Source organism: Cuculus canorus, chromosome Z (assembly GCF_017976375.1).
Source record: "Cuculus canorus isolate bCucCan1 chromosome Z, bCucCan1.pri, whole genome shotgun sequence".
In the NCBI taxonomy this organism is placed as follows: Eukaryota; Metazoa; Chordata; class Aves; order Cuculiformes; family Cuculidae; genus Cuculus; species Cuculus canorus.
This window is the reverse complement of record NC_071441.1, coordinates 37,077,671-37,095,623: the sequence shown is the minus strand read 5'-3', so window position 1 is coordinate 37,095,623 and position 17,953 is coordinate 37,077,671. Positions and strand designations below refer to the sequence as shown.

The following is a 17,953-nucleotide window of genomic DNA, read 5'->3' as shown; positions in this document are numbered from 1 at the left end:
TATCCTTCAGCATAATGAAGGATGAGCTTTCAAAGTTCCCCAGATTATGTAGCTAGAGAAAGAGAAAATTAGTAGACTAGGGGATTTTTTAGAGATAGCTATGCTGCGTGTAAGATGAAAATACTAACCTCCTCTAAGAAGCATCAGTGTTTGAAAGCCTAGCTTTATTTTTAGATTTTTTTTCCCTCCCTGCAGGCAGCCTGATGACCTCTGTTCTTATTCCAAGGTCTGCTCTGGGGCAGTGAACAGCACTTCTGATAACAGCAAAAAGGTTGTGACTGCAAGCAAGTGAGCAGTCAGCTGAACTGCTACCTTGATCATCTCCCTCTTGTCTTGTACCATGACATGCTACTTTGGTTTTTGCTGTTGTGTATTTGAAAATTGGGAAACAGTACCAAGAAAAACACATTTTTAGTACCATTTTTTAAGAGAATGCTAGCAGCACATACTGCACTGCTGAGAACAGAATCCCTACAAGATACACCACCACTGTTTTACCATGTGCATTCTCCTACTACAATAAGCCAATACTAAATAAAAAATGGATATTATAGTCATGTGATTACAATATCGTTATTCATATGTTTATATGTTTATGCATTACACTGGCATTTGTTGGTACTACTTCAAAAGCAATCACTTTCCAGTTTTGCACATGAACTTTTTTTGATGTAACCTGACAAGGTATTTTTCAGTTTTTATTTTCCTAATGGTATTAGGAAACATGGAATTATATTAGAACTCACATTGAGAGCTGCAGGGAAAGAATCTATTTTTGAAAATAAATCTCTCTTTTGGGGAGGGTGTCAGGCAAGGATGAAGGGTATTTTTTAATTACAAAGTCATTACTCCTGCTCTATCCACAAAGTGCCTCTAAGTAAGGAAACAAAATATTTTCCCTTTGATGTAGTGAAAGTGAGGCAAAAGAAAATCACAGCAAGGGCAAGAAAACAAGACGCCACAGGACTCCAACTCTTTTACATTACACATTTATATATTTATAATATACAGATAATTTATATGAGTGTGTATCACTGAAATCTTTAAGAAACGTTGACAATTAAATCCTAAAGAGAAACAGTTTTATGCTTTATGTCATTTACAGGCTTTTCTGGAACCTGTGAACATTTAGCCTTCTTTGGATAGACAAAGGGGGCAGTTAAATTTTTATGCTACTCTGTCTCTAATGTTAGTGCTCCTGTTTTTTTCAGTCTCTGACACTATTTTTTCCTCAAAAATCTTCAAAATCAGTTCTTTACCTGTCTCTGCTATGCACTGTCAATTCTGGCAGAGGAAATACAAAATTTGCTTTTATAATTTCTGGTGGAGCACAGATTATCCTGAGAACATCTGTGGAGGTGCTCTAGAAACTGTTTCACTTTTTAAAGCCACACCTGTAATGCAGGGATGGGTGATACCCAGCTCTAATGGGCTGTTGCAACCCAAACTGGATTGTCCAGGGCCGCCGCAGTAGACCCTGGGCCTCCTCATACAATTTGTGGGTTCCATTCTCTTCGGGCTAAATTAAGATGAAGTGACGCTAAATGATTGATTCAAAATAAATTTATTTACATAAGTGATATTAGGAATAAGACATTGTCTTGTTAAATCTGTATAGTAAGGATAAAAAGGAAAGAAAGGAAGGGAGAAAAAGAGAGAGAGAAAAGTGTAAGAAAATCACCACCCTGGGCATTCAGCATTATCTTCAAGTTTCCAAGAGAGTGGGCATGCACAGCACTGTCTGCAGAGTGTTATTTACAGATTTGGTTCCTTGGAGGAGAGTGTTTTTTGGTGCACTTGAACAGTGCCCCTTCTAGAAGTTTTTGGAAATGAGTCCGAGGGTCTTTTAGTCTGAGGTCTTTAGGTGATCATTCTGTTCTTTCTTCCTCCACCAGTAGGATTGCAGTATGACCTGTCTTTGGAGACATGCACAGTAGAGATAAGGAAGTTGGCACAGAGACATCGTCTCACTTTCATGTGTCCCGTCTTCTTCCTGCAGTTCCATAGCTGGAAACAGTTGGTTTAAGGCATACCATTTCCTTTGCACAGTTACTCTTTTACATGGGCCCAACAAAGAGTGGCAGCAGCCACCTGACCACCTCTTCCTCTTTCCTACCTATCGTATCAGTCACCTGTAACTGGAGGAAATTTTCTTCAATTAAGTGACTACATACATTAGGAAAGGCTTTAGACTCCAGAAAGGAGGTCTTCCAGTCTTTGTCCTTCTACTCAGTGCTATAGTTGTGGTGTCACCAAATATGCTTTGGTAATTTGATTCCAAGGAGCTCTTTTAGCTGAGGGATGCATAAACTCCTGACAACTTCATTTTCATGCATAAAGATTCTCATATTACGCAAAACTTAGTCTAAACCTCTTTACAAATGTACTTCTTAGAGGTTGATAGGTTGCCTGTAATTTTTAGTCAAACCACAGGTGTGACTTACTTTTTTGTTAAAGAAAGATATAGGAGTTTTTGTGTTCATATTCTAAAGATTACTTTATTACTGCAGTCACCTCTTGATTTACAACCATGAATGAAGCACTATGTACAGATATAAGAAAATGAACTGAAATAAATGCTTAACTTTAACACAAATATACAATACTAGATATATAAGACATGTTTTAGAGGGAAGAACGCAGCATGTTATGGTCTCCTTGATTTTCAGTCACACCATTAAAGACCATTAAAGTATAAAAAGTTTATGCATTAAAGTATATAAAGTGACATTGCAGTGTAAAAAGTCTAGGCATTAGGATGTACATTTAATTCTTCTGATATGTTTCCTTCTCTGTGTGTGATTATAATTTAAGTGGTTTACCTCACAAAGAACTTCATTTTTAAAACTATTGATGTCTATTTTATGAAATTTACTTTTAGAGAACATAATAAACTGACAGAGAGTTGTGTGGAAAAATTTATTAGTTCTGTCAAGAGAAACAAGGACAAGTACCTCAAAAGTTCTAATTTTCCTCACTTCAGGCTATTTCCTTTAAAACATGCTTAATCTAGAGGAAACACAGACTCTACAATCCATTTGAGGTGCAATACATAGACAGGAAACTGCAAAGAAACAATAACAAATTACAGTCTTACTGATTGTAGTCAACTTAGTGTTGTTATCTATACATGATATAGAAATTGTCCTTTATTTTATTTCTAGAATATTAAAAGATTACCATCTGATATTGATTGGGATCTGAGTTAAAAGAAACTTTACCTCTTTTATCTACCAAGCATGATATTTATTAAGCTTCCATGCTTATTGGAATGTAGCATAGAAGAATATATTTTCTTTTGTGGTGACGATTTTGCATTTTCCTTTGGTTAAATAATTTAATCTTATGGACAAATGGAAGTCCTTTCCAAAGTTAAAAGATATCTGTGCAAACTCTAGGACCAAACCTGTACAGATACTCTATTCTCTTAAGTACTTTGTTATACTAGGGCTGAGTAAAGAATTTTGAAATCAGTCTAAAAGTAGATTAAAAATATATGTAGATTAAAAATAATATTTAAATCATTTAAAGGAGTAACCACTAAAAATGCCAGACAAATGCATGAGACAGTTAGAATGTGTTGGATCTTAAATAGAAATACTTCTCAATTTATTAAATGTGTTACTTCCATCAGCCTCGCGCAAGTATAAAGACCTCTTGTATTTTCATTGTTCTTGTTGGTATATTCACCTCCCTGCAAAAAAAAAAAAAAAGTCTATATGAAATCTCTTTAGCTTTCCTTCTCCTGCCCCGAATGCGTAGATGGCCAGAATAACTTTTCAAATAAAAAGGGCAATTGCTGACTGCTTCAGCACTGGCATTGTGAACTGGCCACTCTGTCTTGGTTTTCTTAGGGTGACACTGATTAAGACTTTTGTTAACCTTCACCAGAGCTTTTCTTTGGGAAGAGCATTGTCAGCAGGTCTCAGAACATGCCCACAGCAAGGTTAAGTCCCTAGGGCAGGAACAGCCCGTGAACTATATTAGGAAAATAAAACTCTTATTATGGAATGCAGGAGAGGTAACACAGCAGTGTTGTATTGGAAAATGTAAACTGCTTACCCATAAAATATATTATGCCAAATGGTTTGGCTTAAAAATCCTGTTTTATGTAACATACAAATTCACATGCACATCAGGAATGATTATTTTAATATTTTTCACTTAAACATTTGCTTTTAGAAATATCTATCAAAACATATATCCACACAGCAAAACCTCACCTACGGTCTGCTTTAAAACATCAGGGACAATTGATGTTATTGTGTTAACAGGAACAGTTTGGCACACAATAATAATAATAATTTTTCAGTAGTATTTTCCACTGTTTAAAGAACTGTGTTTAAGTACAGTCTTAGTTTTATAATTTGTAAAACTTTTGCAGTACTCCCATTAGAAGCAGATAAAAAATTAAATTTTTTTACTACTATTTTCACTTTATATTTTAGTTTGTTTTGTTAGAGGAGATGCAATGCAATTTCATCTACTGCATCTATTGAAACAGAGTTGATACCTGTATAAGATAAATTAAATTAAAAACATTCTCAGTGGAGGCAAATTGAGCTAGTAGTTAAAGAGAATAAATGAAATAACCAAATATTTACATCAAGATAACGATTTTTACAAATCATAATGAAAAAAGCCATGCTGTGTAATATACTTATTTTTGTCATGATGATAGCTCCATTTTAATAGCTACTGTTGAGGAAGAGCCTGACATCTAGGATTCACATAAAGAAAAAAGCTAGTGGCCATTTGTCTAATGCCGTGTCCTCCATAACATGCAGCCACATCACATCTGACATTAAGAAGGTCCCACTTCAAAGAAAATAAAAAGTTAGAGATCTGATCACAGTCAAAATAAAAAGCCAGAAATTACTCTTCACTCTACCATTCAGTATTACAGAGACAGATAGCAAATCTAGTGGGAAAATAAATTAGTAGGAAATCTAGTAGGAAATCTAATTACTAGATCCATTTCAATTGCTTTTACTGAGATACTATCTGTTTTATATATCCAAGTTAGATATTTATATAGCCTGTGATTACTCTGCCACAAACTAAACTTTGCCACTTTGAGTAAAAAGGGAAGAAGTACCAGATGTTGCCTTGATCACCAATAAAAATTACCAACATGTACATTTTAAGATTTTTGAAGAAATCTGATGGATTAATGATGTTTATAATGTTAGTAGTATGATTTTCAAAATATCTAATCAATTTACATGATCAATTTTCATGCATGCAGACTCTGTTGATGGAAACCAACAACCACGTGCACCAGAACAAGGTGGTAGCCATTCAGTTGGAAAGCAGCTTTGCAGAAAATGATCCAGAAGGTCCTGGTGGACACCAAGTTAACAATGAGCCAGCAATGTGTCCTTGCTGCATGGAAAACCAGCAGTATCATGGCTGTGTTTAGGCAAAGCATTGGCAGCAGGACCCTTCACCTTCTCCTTGGCACTAGAGAGTCCAGGAAAGGACCATAAAGATGACTAAGAGACTGGAGACCTCTCCCATGAGGAAAGACAAAGAGACCTCGTACTATTCAGCTCAGAGAAGAGAAGGCTTTGGGGAAAAGTCATAGAATCACAGAGTTATAGACTGGTTTGGGTTGGAATGGACTATCAAGGTCATTTAGTTCAATCCCCCTGCAGTGAGTGGGGACATTCTCAACTACATCACGTTGCCCCATTCAACTTGACCCTGAATGTTTCCAGGGTTAAGGCATCTACCATCTCTCTGGGACAAATGTTCCAGTGTTTCACCACTGTCAGAGTAAAAAAATTCTTCCTAATATCTAGTCTAAACCCCTCCTGTTTTGGTTTAAAAGCATTGCCTCTTGTCCTGTTGCTGTAGACCCTGATAAAAATTTGTCCCCATCTTTCTTATAAGCCCTCTTTAAGTATTGAAAGGTGACAATGTCTACTTGGAGTCTTCTCCAAGATGAACAACTCCAACTCTCTGAGCATCTTTTCACAGGGGAGCTGTTCCAAGTCTTTGATCATTTTGGTGGCCCTCCTCTGGATCCACTCCAACAGGTCAATGTCTTTCTTGTGCTGAGGGCTTCAAAACTGGATGCAGTATTCTAGATTTGATCTCACCAGATCAGAGTAGAGGGGTAGAACCACCTCCCTCAGCCTGCTGGCTTTGTTTCATTTCATGCAGCCCAGGATATGGTTGGCATATCGTCAACTCATGTCCAGCTTCTCATCCACCTGGACTCCTAGGTCCTTCTCCTCAGAACTACTCCCAGTCTTGTCAGCCCCAGCCTGTATCAGTACTGAGGGATGCCTCAACCCAGGTGCAGCACCTTGTACTTGACCTTGTTCAACCTCATGAGGTTTTCACAAGCCCACTTCTCCGGCTTGTTAAATTCCCTCTGGATGGTATCCTGTCCCTCAGAAGTGTCAATCACACAACTCAGCTTGGTGTCATCTGCAGATTTGCTGAGGGTGCACTCAATTCCATTGTCTATGCCATAGATGAAGATAGTGAACAACACAGTACAGACCACTGAGGGATACCACTCGTCACTGATCTCTATCTGGACATTGAGCCATTGACCACCACGTTCTGGCTGTGACCATCCAACCAATTTCTTATCCACTGAATAGTGCAGCTATCAAATCTGTAGCTCTCTTGAGTAATTTCTGAGAAAGTGGTGATAACCAATTGAACTCACTTTCTGAGCTGAGATGGTGACTGCACCCTTTCTGCTCACCCTGCCAGAACTGCCATGCAGACTGCTCTACCACACCCTGGCTGATGTGTTCATCCACTTTGTTCACAGCACTCCTCATCACTGTTATTCTCTGGGCCACTTTTTGTAGATATGGGAGTAACCATCATCCATGTATATGAATACCTGAAGGGAGGATATAAAGAAGGCACATTCTAGTGCTGCGCAGCGACAGGATAAGAGGCAGTGGGCACAAACTGATACATGGGATGTTGTCAAGTTCCCAAACCGAAGCTGGGAAAGGGTTTCATTTGGAATACCCCAAGATGAGATAAAGACACAAATAAAGTCTAGTGTCTTAAATCAAAAGACTTTCTTTATTGCAAAAAAGCAGTAAACGAGAGGTAAGATTAGGCCAGCAGCAATAGAAAAGCGAGAAACAAAACCAGAAAAGTTAAGCAAGAGCTTGGGATAGGACCACAAGGATAGTTACCACCACCATGGATTCACAGAATCTTCATGGGTCGATGCCTCCAGAGGTCCTATGGAGTCAGGAATCCTGTGAACAGTCAGCGGTGGGCAGAGAGTGAGCGCTCAGGCTTTTCAGGTGCTTTTTATAGCTTACTTCAGTTTGCATCCTCCACATCTTTCCCTCACTGTGCCTGCCTGTTGCCATTTGGCATCTCAAGTCTGTGCGTGACAGGCTCCACAACTACAGCTGCATGGCACCCCCACTTTCTTCTGAGGAGAGCTGATTCACTGACATTTGTGGTTTTGGTATGTAGCAATCTTTGAGGCAATGTTTTACTTCTCACAGACATTCTTCCTGAACCTCAGGAAACATTTTTTTTCATTATGAGGGTGACTGAGCACTGACAGACATTGCCCGAAGATCTTGTGGAGTTTCCATCCTTGGAGACATTCAAAAGATATCTGGACAGAGTTCAGGGCGCGGGCTCCACGTGGCCCTTCTTGAGCAGGAATATTGGACCAGATGACCTCCAGAGGTCCCTTCCAATCTCAACTGTCCTGTTTAGTTCTCCAAACTAATTGTTTAGGAATTCTGTTCAGAATCCCAAACAGGTACTGGGTCCTTTAATCAACGTAAGTGCTTTTGAAAATCTTGCTTATCCTGTCTGAGGGAGGATCACTAACTTCTGAAAGCATGCTCTAAATGTGTTATGAACTATTATTTTCTTGCCTCATGTTGCTGTCTCTGAAGAAGAGCCAAATACAGTCAGATATTTGCCTTCTGGAGCAGGAGCCAACAGATTTGAGTGACATGTCTCAGTTCTCAACAGGAGTTAAGTAGCCAACATATTGTAAGTCTCTTGACTTAGCCTGCTGAATAGGGAGCATAACACAAATTTCTTGAATATACCACCTAAGGCTGGAAATTCGGGGGTGGTGAGAGAACTATGACATCACACTGAATGTTCTGTACTTACTTTGTCACATGCTTAGGAAAGGCTGTATTGTATCATTGCTCTGCCTCTACTGATTGTCAACTACAGGGACAGAACTGTGCTCAGCTGATATATGTAGTTTCTAATCATATTTGTTTTCTCTAGAAATGCTTCAATAGGTCATACCAAAGGTCACATTGCTATTTGTCTCAACACTAACAACAGGACAAACCATCAGCTCCTGCTTTTCCTTTGCTTCTTTGCCTTCAGCTCCTTATTTTAAACAAATCACTGTCATCCACAGCCTGTGCTGGAGCATCCCTACTGACAGCCTATCAGGTGCCTCCTTCCTCAGGCCTGAGCAGAAGTTGCTAACATTGACTTTCATATTCTTTTTTATTGAATATGTAATAAGAAGAAGTCTCGAGGCTAAGTATACCAATATGTAGCTGCTGCAGGTGGCCTTGCAGCATTATGTCCTGCAGGAACAGCAGCACGCGCACTTCCTCCTGTCTTCCAGCTGAGACTAGAAATACAGAGAAGCATCGTGCCACTGGTGATGTTTGGTCAGATAGAATGGATAATGCAGTGCTCGGGAGACCTCTGTCCTGGGAGGCCAAAGATTGGTTATAGAATTTTTTCCCAGGAACTGAGCCAGGAATTTCCCAGTTCAGCAAGATGGAAATTAGCCATGCAGCCTGACAGGGCAGAGGAATACTCACAGGCCTGATCTCTTGTTAGCTAACTGGTGGCACAACAGCCACCTAATGGGAAAGCCACCTCTATTGCAGCAACTTTATATGCAATTACAATAACAGATTCTCCACTAGTTACATGAATATGAACGCTACACTGGTGCAAAATATCAGGAAATTCCGAGATGAAGTAAAAAAGGTAAGAATGAGGCAAAAAGATGTTTACCGCAAACATGTTTAGCTTTTAAGGAAAGAATCCTGAGGTGAATGTGATAATGGAGAAATGACTGTTAATCTCTAGTAAGTGCCACAGTGGGCAAGCAGGTACTGCACAGGTGCAGCATTACTATCACAACATGTGTTATCTGATTAATTTTAAAACATTTCATTTCTCAAACGTAGGATTTAACCATTCTAGAGTACTGAATAACAAGCATTTACTAACGTTTTCCTAGATTCTAACAGGCTTACTTATACTCATAAAATAAGATTGTCAAGACAACCCTAGACACTCAAAGATCTTACTGCTTCAGAGGACTATTAATTATTGTGATTATTTTGCAGCGAGAAAGTACATACTAGATATTTCATGCTGTGCTTGATTTACAGTTTGTGATACTTTATTGAGGCGAACAGACAACTAGATATCAGCTTGAAACTAAAATTACTGTTAGCTGGTTTTTACAAAAGAAATAATTGAAAGGAGATACTCTTGATAACATGATCACAAATAAACACTTTATATAAATGGAAAAATAGCTGTACAGAAGTATAATAAAACCAAATTCTTGAGGACTTTTATAAGAATATTTCTTATCAATAAAGCAAATCCCTGTTAAAAAGTCTTCGCCTTTTTGATGCATTTTTCCTTTGTATCCCCATTATGTGTTCTAGGAATGGATCACATCCATCACATTATATTCTGTAAAAATAAGTTAGCTTTATCAATGTATAATGTACAGGAATATATGACACATTTTTTAAATCCTATTCTATACTTAAGTGCTACTTTCTAGTAGGATTTATCTGTAAGACACCCAAAACATACTTTTATGTTTATGACTTGAATTAATGAAAAATTACTTTGAATCATACATGCACATATCATGAAATTTAACATTAAAGATACAACACAAGAACAATAATTCAAATATGAGTTGCTAATTCATAGATCATGACACTAAACAATTAATTTAAATATTAATTTAATAGGGAGTTTTTGTTGTGCAAGGATAAGGCCCTGAATGCTTTGTAATAAAAACACCACAACTGCTAAAATATTTCATGACCCTATCTGTAAATATTGAATTATTATAGAGGTAAAATTTTTTTAATTTCCATAGTGAGTGCCACCACAGAGTACTTTCTCCTTGAGACAGTGTAAATCTGTATTTCTACTGCCATTCAATGTAGTTGAAAAAATAATTATACCATTTTTTACTAATATTTTCATCTAGAAAAGAGCGGCTGATCTTGGGGCTATAAGTCGTGAAAAATTCTGAAAGTATTCTTCCTAATAGTGGCTACAGTTTTACAGATTAAATATTAACATCCTGTGGTACCCTTTAAAAATAATTTCTTCACAACCAGTATGTGATTAAGCTAAAAGTAAAAAACCCTCTTTGTTCACCTTGGGAGGAGGGCACAAAAACCAAACCGACAAACAAACTCTATTGAAAATATAAACAAAAACAACCGAAGCCACAAATCAGTACAAGTTTACTTTTAGATTTGTTTCTTCATATAGAACACTCATCTTAATAAATCCACATAATTATTTTATCTAGATAAGGAGTATTTATGTGTGCATAAGATTTAAGGGTGTTAAAGCAGATTGAATTTTTTGTCCTGTCATCTGAAAAATTAACTATGGTAAGAGTAATATACTGCTGGACAGAAAAACAACTCTGTGGTAAAAAATAGCAGCAAATAGGAACAACGAGGCAGCCAAAGCTACTAACAAGGAACCAGGCATTACATTTAAAAAGTATAGATGTGATTTTCCCGCTGGGCTACGTAATTTGCAGGAGACATTTTGTAAAAATGAAGAAGTGTTGTTATAAACCATGTTTTGTGTTTATCTATACGACACCTATCTTGTTTACCTCAATTATTACCCATCTATTTAGATGAAAATGTTCTGGGCTTTATTTTGCTGGTGAAAGAAAACATGCAACCAAACCTATACTACATCAAATAGTCTAATGTCTGGTTTTCTCCCCTTTATTCATGAATCACTCTACCTTTATGCATAAAATAGCAGGAAAATTCTATTATTTCTGCCCAAAAGAAAAAGGAACATCTCCTGAAATAAATGTATTAAAACAAATACAGAAAACTATTACTTATGATATCATTATTTGTTAAATAAAAGATAGAATCCCATTTCTATTATGAATCTATCCATTTATATAAAGACTTCCATCTTCAAAGGGCTTCACAAATACCAATAAAGCAAGGTTCTCAAAACTTCATTGTTTTTCTCCTTATTGTACAAATGGAGTGTGAACATTAATGGCTTTTTCAAGGCCATATGTGTAAGGGTAGGATAAATATTCCTGAGCTCCTCAGAGCTCAATTCACACGGATCTGTTCTTGGCAGAGTGTGAGAAAAGTCTCTGAATTGTTTAATAAACAGGCATCCATCACTGAATTTGTATTATGGAGTGAGGGACATTTTTGCAACCTTTACTTTTTTAGTCCAGAATAATTTAGGATGGTTTCTTTCAATTAAATTAACATTGGCCTTATAAATTGCTTGCAAGACACTTCTGCTATTTACAACAAAAAACATTAGTTCATAAACCCCAAAAAGACTGCATTGTATTACAATAAGTTCTTGCATATATCAGAATAAGCTAGAAGACCCAAAGACTATGTCATATTAAAAGATGTAACATACAAACATTACCAACTCCTGTCTGGTATATGCCATTTTGCTGAATAAGATATGTATTATTTTAAAAGTTCTTTTTATGCTTTTATCAATAGGTTCTTGATTCCAAATGCATATTTGTGAAATCAGAGGTGATCATTGACAATTCCTCTATATTTTTCTTGGTCCTCAGAAGAATTTTGAATAGCTGTTCCTCTTCTGCAGATTTAGGAGTCTTTCATTGATGCCCACTGCCGCACCTATTCTGAAGGTATGAGTCCTGATACTTCCTAAAAGCTGGTTAACTGACTGGGAGATGTGGAGTGGTAAAGGATTTATTAGCTGGTTAAAAGATCGTACATTGATTTATGGTTTTCCAAGAGACGTGAGACAGTAGCTTGAATTTGATGTTCAGTGGAGTGACTTTGTGTGTGTGTGAAATAACTGACTTTTGCTATCAGTCAAATGATTTATCAATTCCTGTATGTAACTGGGGGAGGGAGAAGGAAAAGAGGAAAAAAAAAAAAAGAAGAGGAACATACTACAGCACTGTCTCTGTGTGAGAAGTGCTATAATGCTACAATCTTTTCTTCCCCCATCAGCAGTCTCTCTGCTACTTACTATTCTGGAAGAAACTGCAAGCTCTAATACTTTTGATATTTCGGAATTCTGGACTGTTTTTCAGTATTTGCCATAATACAAATAAAATGATAAAAATCTGAAGAACCTTAGCAACGACTACAGAGGTAATTTATGTGCATACATGTGTGTGTCTGTTTGAGTGTACTTTTGCGCATATGCTTATGGAAATTTTTACTGTGGATTTACCACACTATTTAATACAGTCTTTAGGCATGATTTAGTCAGTGTTATTTATACAAAATGTTAGCAACATCAGAATTTCATCATAGATGGTAGTTATAAATTCATATACTTTATGCCAGTGTTTGAAGGAAAGGTATCATCTACTGTTGTGACATTTGATTCCTTTCTTAAAAAGGGTAAGATCAAAGATTAAGATGTTTGGACAACATATCCAAAGAACAGTGCCAGTTCTATTAAAAAAGTATTTTTCAGATAGCTCTCCAAGAATGAGGAAGAGCATGGCTTCTTCACAAAGCACAGCTTGGTTTTTTGCTTGTTTTACACTTTCCGTACACAAACCCATGAAACCCTTCCTTCCCACTACCACCAAAATGTCCCAAGGAAAGGGCCTGAAAAGATTAAATTTAAAGGGAAGTTCCTTCTCCTTATTCTTTTAAGCCTGTTTTTGTGTATACTTAAAAAAAAAAAAAAAAAGCCTCACTGAAATTATTTCAGAACCTTCATATCTGTACCTTTTTATTCAGTACTACTTTCTATAGAATCTTTCATTTTTATTCCTCTTGATAATGCACAATCTCATTAAACAATCTGAAACACCATGCAGTTGTTTTACTTTTGTCTGCAGAACTAGAAGCTTGATTAGGTAAAATTACATGGCATTTCTGCATGCTTAATCAGGAGAATGTGCATTGCACTGCAGAAACCAGGGCACCATGCTTTTTCAGCATTAAATTTTGTGATTTAGTAAATATTTTTGTATTACAAAGAATATTTTTCCCTGGTGACTTCACACTGGCTATACATCTACAACTCCGCCTTGGGTGTAAATTGCTACAGTTACTACTCAAGGTAATTAGTTTTATTCAAAAGGATATTTTCCTATCAGTCCTCTACTGACCTGCAAGTGGTTCATCTTGTGCTTTTATCTCACACTGGTCCTGCAGGCTTTTGGGCATCTAAGTCTACACTCTAACTTGTGCATTTGCTTCCTCCCAGGAATTCTGTTTGTTTTGCCATTGACACACTTTTTTTTCCATGTACTTCGCTGCCATGAATAATGGTGCTGTAAATTTCTTTTGATTATTAGTACATTTTATGTTAAATTTTGCTCTTAGGTTATTACAAATTCTTCATCTACACAACAGGAGATGAGTTGGAAAATGTTTCCCCAACACCTAACTAAATCATATTTATGTGCTAAATGTACATAAATAATTATAAGCTCTTTGTAGCTAGCATACATACAAAGCTTTAGAAATATACTAGTATATGTGCTGCTATTTATTTCTTATTGTGCTTAGCAAAAAAAATATATTTACACTGGAAAAAGTATCAATGTGTAGTAAATTTGTTACATTATTACTAGGTAATGCCAATAAATAACCACACTCACCAATATATTATGTGCACTTCTACATATTTTTACTATTTAAAAAAAAATCAGTATATTAGTGTCATTTTTAGATTTTGATACAATTTTTCGTAAAAAATATTTTCCTCACTTTATTTTAAAAAATGTTTATTAACAGAGAGGTGAAAGGTCACACATAAGAATAGCAAATAAAAAAAGGGACAACACAATGATGCATGATGTCTCAGCATACTTCCTTGTCACCATTATTTTTACCTATAGAAATGCAGCAAGTAATGGAAAATGCTGCTTCATCAACTATGAACCTGCATATTCTGGATTCAGGTGATAAATATATGAGCACTCTTCCTACAGATGAAAATGGGCATTTGCATCTTAAGAGAGATGTAATTATTGTATGCTACAAATCTGCAGACAGATGTGCATTCAACAAAATCCATTTTTGTTTTTCTCCTTAGAGTACTTCATATAATAAAATATCTTAAAAAGGTTTTTGAATAATGTAATATGCCATTCATCCAGGCATTTATACCCTCCTCCCTCTTTTAATTTAGTTTATGAAACAGGTGGTTTACTCAGCTTTTCCCTTCCTGTTGCTTTGAAAAATTCCAAAGAATAAGGAAAGAAAATATTTATTCATTTAGAAAAAACAAAGTGAGGGATGAGATCTTGCTCTCCATCAAGGCATAATATAAAAATTAACAAAGCATTAGAAGTAAAACAAAGTGATGGAAAATTTAGATTTGCTTATTTCCAACTTGTTCTGGTGTGGGTACCCTGCAGGTTTTATTACATCAGTATGTGGCTAACTCTCATATGAATGGTCTGTCTCTTATCATTCAATCAAAAGATCCATTTCGGTGATCTAATATATTTTAATCAATGCCATTCTCCAAGTTTTTCCCACATGGCGACGACATGCCATGGTGATTAAAATGGAGTTGACTAGGAATCATCACTGTCAATAGATTTGTTGATCCAAGTGACACAAAGGGTGGATATGGACATGTCTACTACAAGAAGGGGACGCCTTTTGAGGCTCAGACAGTTTGAGTTACAGAGAATTCCGTGGAAGGACTCTTGAATTAAATTTAGCCCAGACCCTCGAAAAGGAGTTGTAATTGTCACTTCAGGTTAACTAGCTAGATTGAGGGTATTCTCATCCATCTCACTTATTGGAAATAGTCAAGTATCACGTTCTTACCATGTTCTGACCATTTTAAAAGTGACGTTTTGTTATGGTCCAAACAATACTAGTGAATACACTAACACATACATGGCATAGACACCCAGTTCTTGATCCTGGGTCCTCAGCCTGATTAATCTACCACAGCTGTGCACAGACTTGTAGAAATGCAACGAACAGAAAGCTGTGCATCTTAATCCAAAAAAAATCTCTGTTCGCAGAGCCAAAAAAAAAGAAAAGGAATAATTTGTCTCTGGAAATGAAGTAAAGCTGTACAGGAGGAAACAGATAAGGATCTGTAGAATTCTGATTACAGAAAGTAAAGATTGATGGAAGTAAATAAGCCTTAAAAGACAAAGTCTGATGGACTTATATTTAGAAATACAATTTATGTAAAGAAACCTACACATTAAAAGTTTTGGCATACCATGTCAAGTTTCCATGTCTTTATAACGTTATGATAAACATTTTCTAGACTTTGCAGTATAGGATCTTTCTTTGTTTCTCCTCACTGAAAGAGGAGGAAAGCAATGACTGTTATCATTACTTACAGTGTGAGCAAATATAAATCAGTTTTGAAAGCTATTTAAATTTTAAACTCAAGTCTACAAGGGCACAGGATTGCAGATTCTTTTCTCAGGTATTAGCTCGAGGGTCACAGTTTTCTCTTTGGAGAAAAAAGAAAAAAACTCACTACCACCACCACGAAAAAAACCTTTGTGTGAGGGTCAGTTACTTAAATACTGACATCTAGTGTCATTTTCAATGCCTTGGGGTATTGTACCTGATTTCTAGATGTCTTTTCCAAAAGAGACATACCTTCTGCAGAATTTTTTATATTCTCACCAGATTACAAGGACATCCCAGGTACCTTATGGTGTTTAAAGTGACCTTACAACCTTCTGTTTGGACAACTTAAACTTACACTTCATAGGCGATAATTTGTTCATACAAGATCACAGGCAGCTCTTATTTATTCTGTCAGGATAGAAAGCACTTGTTTAATTTTGAGAAGTATCATCAGACCTTATCTTGCAGCAATATAGTAGTTACTATTAAGGGTGAAGAACAGAAGTATCGAAGAAACAGCCACTATACTAGACTCTAAATGCCCTAATTCTATTGTCATAATAATCATAAACAATATATATCATTTAGAACTTAATCTTGAGGTCTGGAGCAGATCGTAAATACGATGTTTTCAGAGAGTACATCTGAGATAGTGCACAGACCATTACTTCTTGACAGAAGCAGCATTACTAAACCCCAGGGATAATAACACTCATCATCTTTTGTGTTTTCACTCATGGCAATTTAACTATTGTTAATGTATTACTTCATCTTTCCAAGTAAATATAATCTTTTATAATCACAATTTTATTTAAAATGCCTAGAATGTGCAAGAATCTAATTTCGTGCCACCACTTGACCATGAGTGAAAACCTAATGCAAAAGAGATATAACAGCATTTCTACACACTGTACACTCTCAGTTTATAAGACGGAAGTGTCAAAAAGAAGGCATAGTGATACCGTCGGTCACATCCGGGGCAAAAAAGTACAGTTTGTTTTGGACATCAAACTCCATGGCTCGCAAGCAGAAGCTGACATCACCTAGCGTTCAAAAGGCATTTTCAGTTTGAGGAAGTAAAAGGGATCACTATAATGCTACATAGAAGAATTTCTTTAGTAACACGAAGTATTAGAATCCATCTTTCACCTTGAACAAAATTCCAGAATCAAATTTCAAAGAAAAAGATGGGAATAACTTCATAACAATTTTCCCATTCAAAAATCATATTCAGCATGTACGTTAAACTTCAGCTGTAGGTCACATCAGAACAGTTGGAAACTACCAACAATGAAATTTATTACAATATCTAATCCACTGTTACAGAAAATGCATTTACAGTATAATAGCTAAGGAATGCATGTAATTTAAAGAGGCCCCCAATAGCAATCACTGAGACTGAACATATGCAGTATAACAAGTCTCAAATCCATTGCATTTACTGTAGAGTACAAGAGCTTTTTCTGTCCATTGAGAGCCACTGGCTTAGCAAGAAAGTCAGACTGTCACGTTATTATATTAAATTAAATCATGAATGTCAATCAGAAGAAGTATTCCTTTTGATTTTCATTGGCTGTGTTTTGCATGCTGAGCTCACTCTTCAGTGCAGATTCAGCACTGTCTTCATTTTCAGATCCTTTTGCCTCATTTTTTGAGTATATGCCTTTTTTAATATAAATGCGTATGGCTATGACAGTGATGCAAAGCAGGATAAATATCACGACTGCTATCACGCCTAGGAGAAGAAAAGAGAAAAAAGTCAAGAGAAAAAAACAGACAAATAATAATTCATGGGCCAGAGAGTAGGACAAAGAAGGAAGGACTTCACATAATGGAGGGGATTACAGGAAGCCTGAGAAATAGGAAGCCATAGTTGCTGATTATTTTGAAATCTTGCACACAACTCATAACAAAATAAATAAATACATACATACATACATACCACAGAATACTATAATTTTTGAAACCTTTAAATGGAAGACTGTAGAGGCCTTCAGGTACTGTCCTTTCCTCCTTTGCTGTCAGCCTCTAGCTCTCTACCAGGCTGGGAACTCAAGCTACTGCAGATTTTAGGATCTGTTCTTCAGGGACTTCCCTGCCATAAAACGAAATGGCACAAGGGGCACTACTATGACCTTCCCCTTTCTCCATCTCCTGTAAGTACTTCCTTTCTTCAGTCATTCAGGACCCTATATCAAGCCACATGTCATCAGGAGGGGAGGGAAAACATGTCCCAGCAGCTTTCACCTTCCAATCAGCTGTCCTATCACTGCAGCAGGTCTGGGGAAGGAATCTGGTGAAAAGTGGCAGAAAAAAACAGGCTGAGGACAAAAGTACCTATC

General features: G+C 36.5%; 1 protein-coding gene across 2 annotated transcripts in view; it reads right to left on the bottom strand.

Annotated features, from left to right (window-relative positions):
* Nucleotides 1-7,247: 7,247 nt before the first annotated feature.
* The window catches only part of CNTNAP4 (contactin associated protein family member 4), a 241,731-nt gene continuing 231,025 nt past the window's right edge, over nt 7,248-17,953 (bottom strand). For both annotated transcript variants that reach the window (XM_009561651.2, XM_054054947.1), the window contains one exon: nt 7,248-17,346. In XM_009561651.2, the coding sequence (XP_009559946.2) occupies nt 17,153-17,346 (194 nt within the window). In that variant the 3' untranslated portion in view covers nt 7,248-17,152. The remainder of the gene's footprint in view (nt 17,347-17,953) is intronic.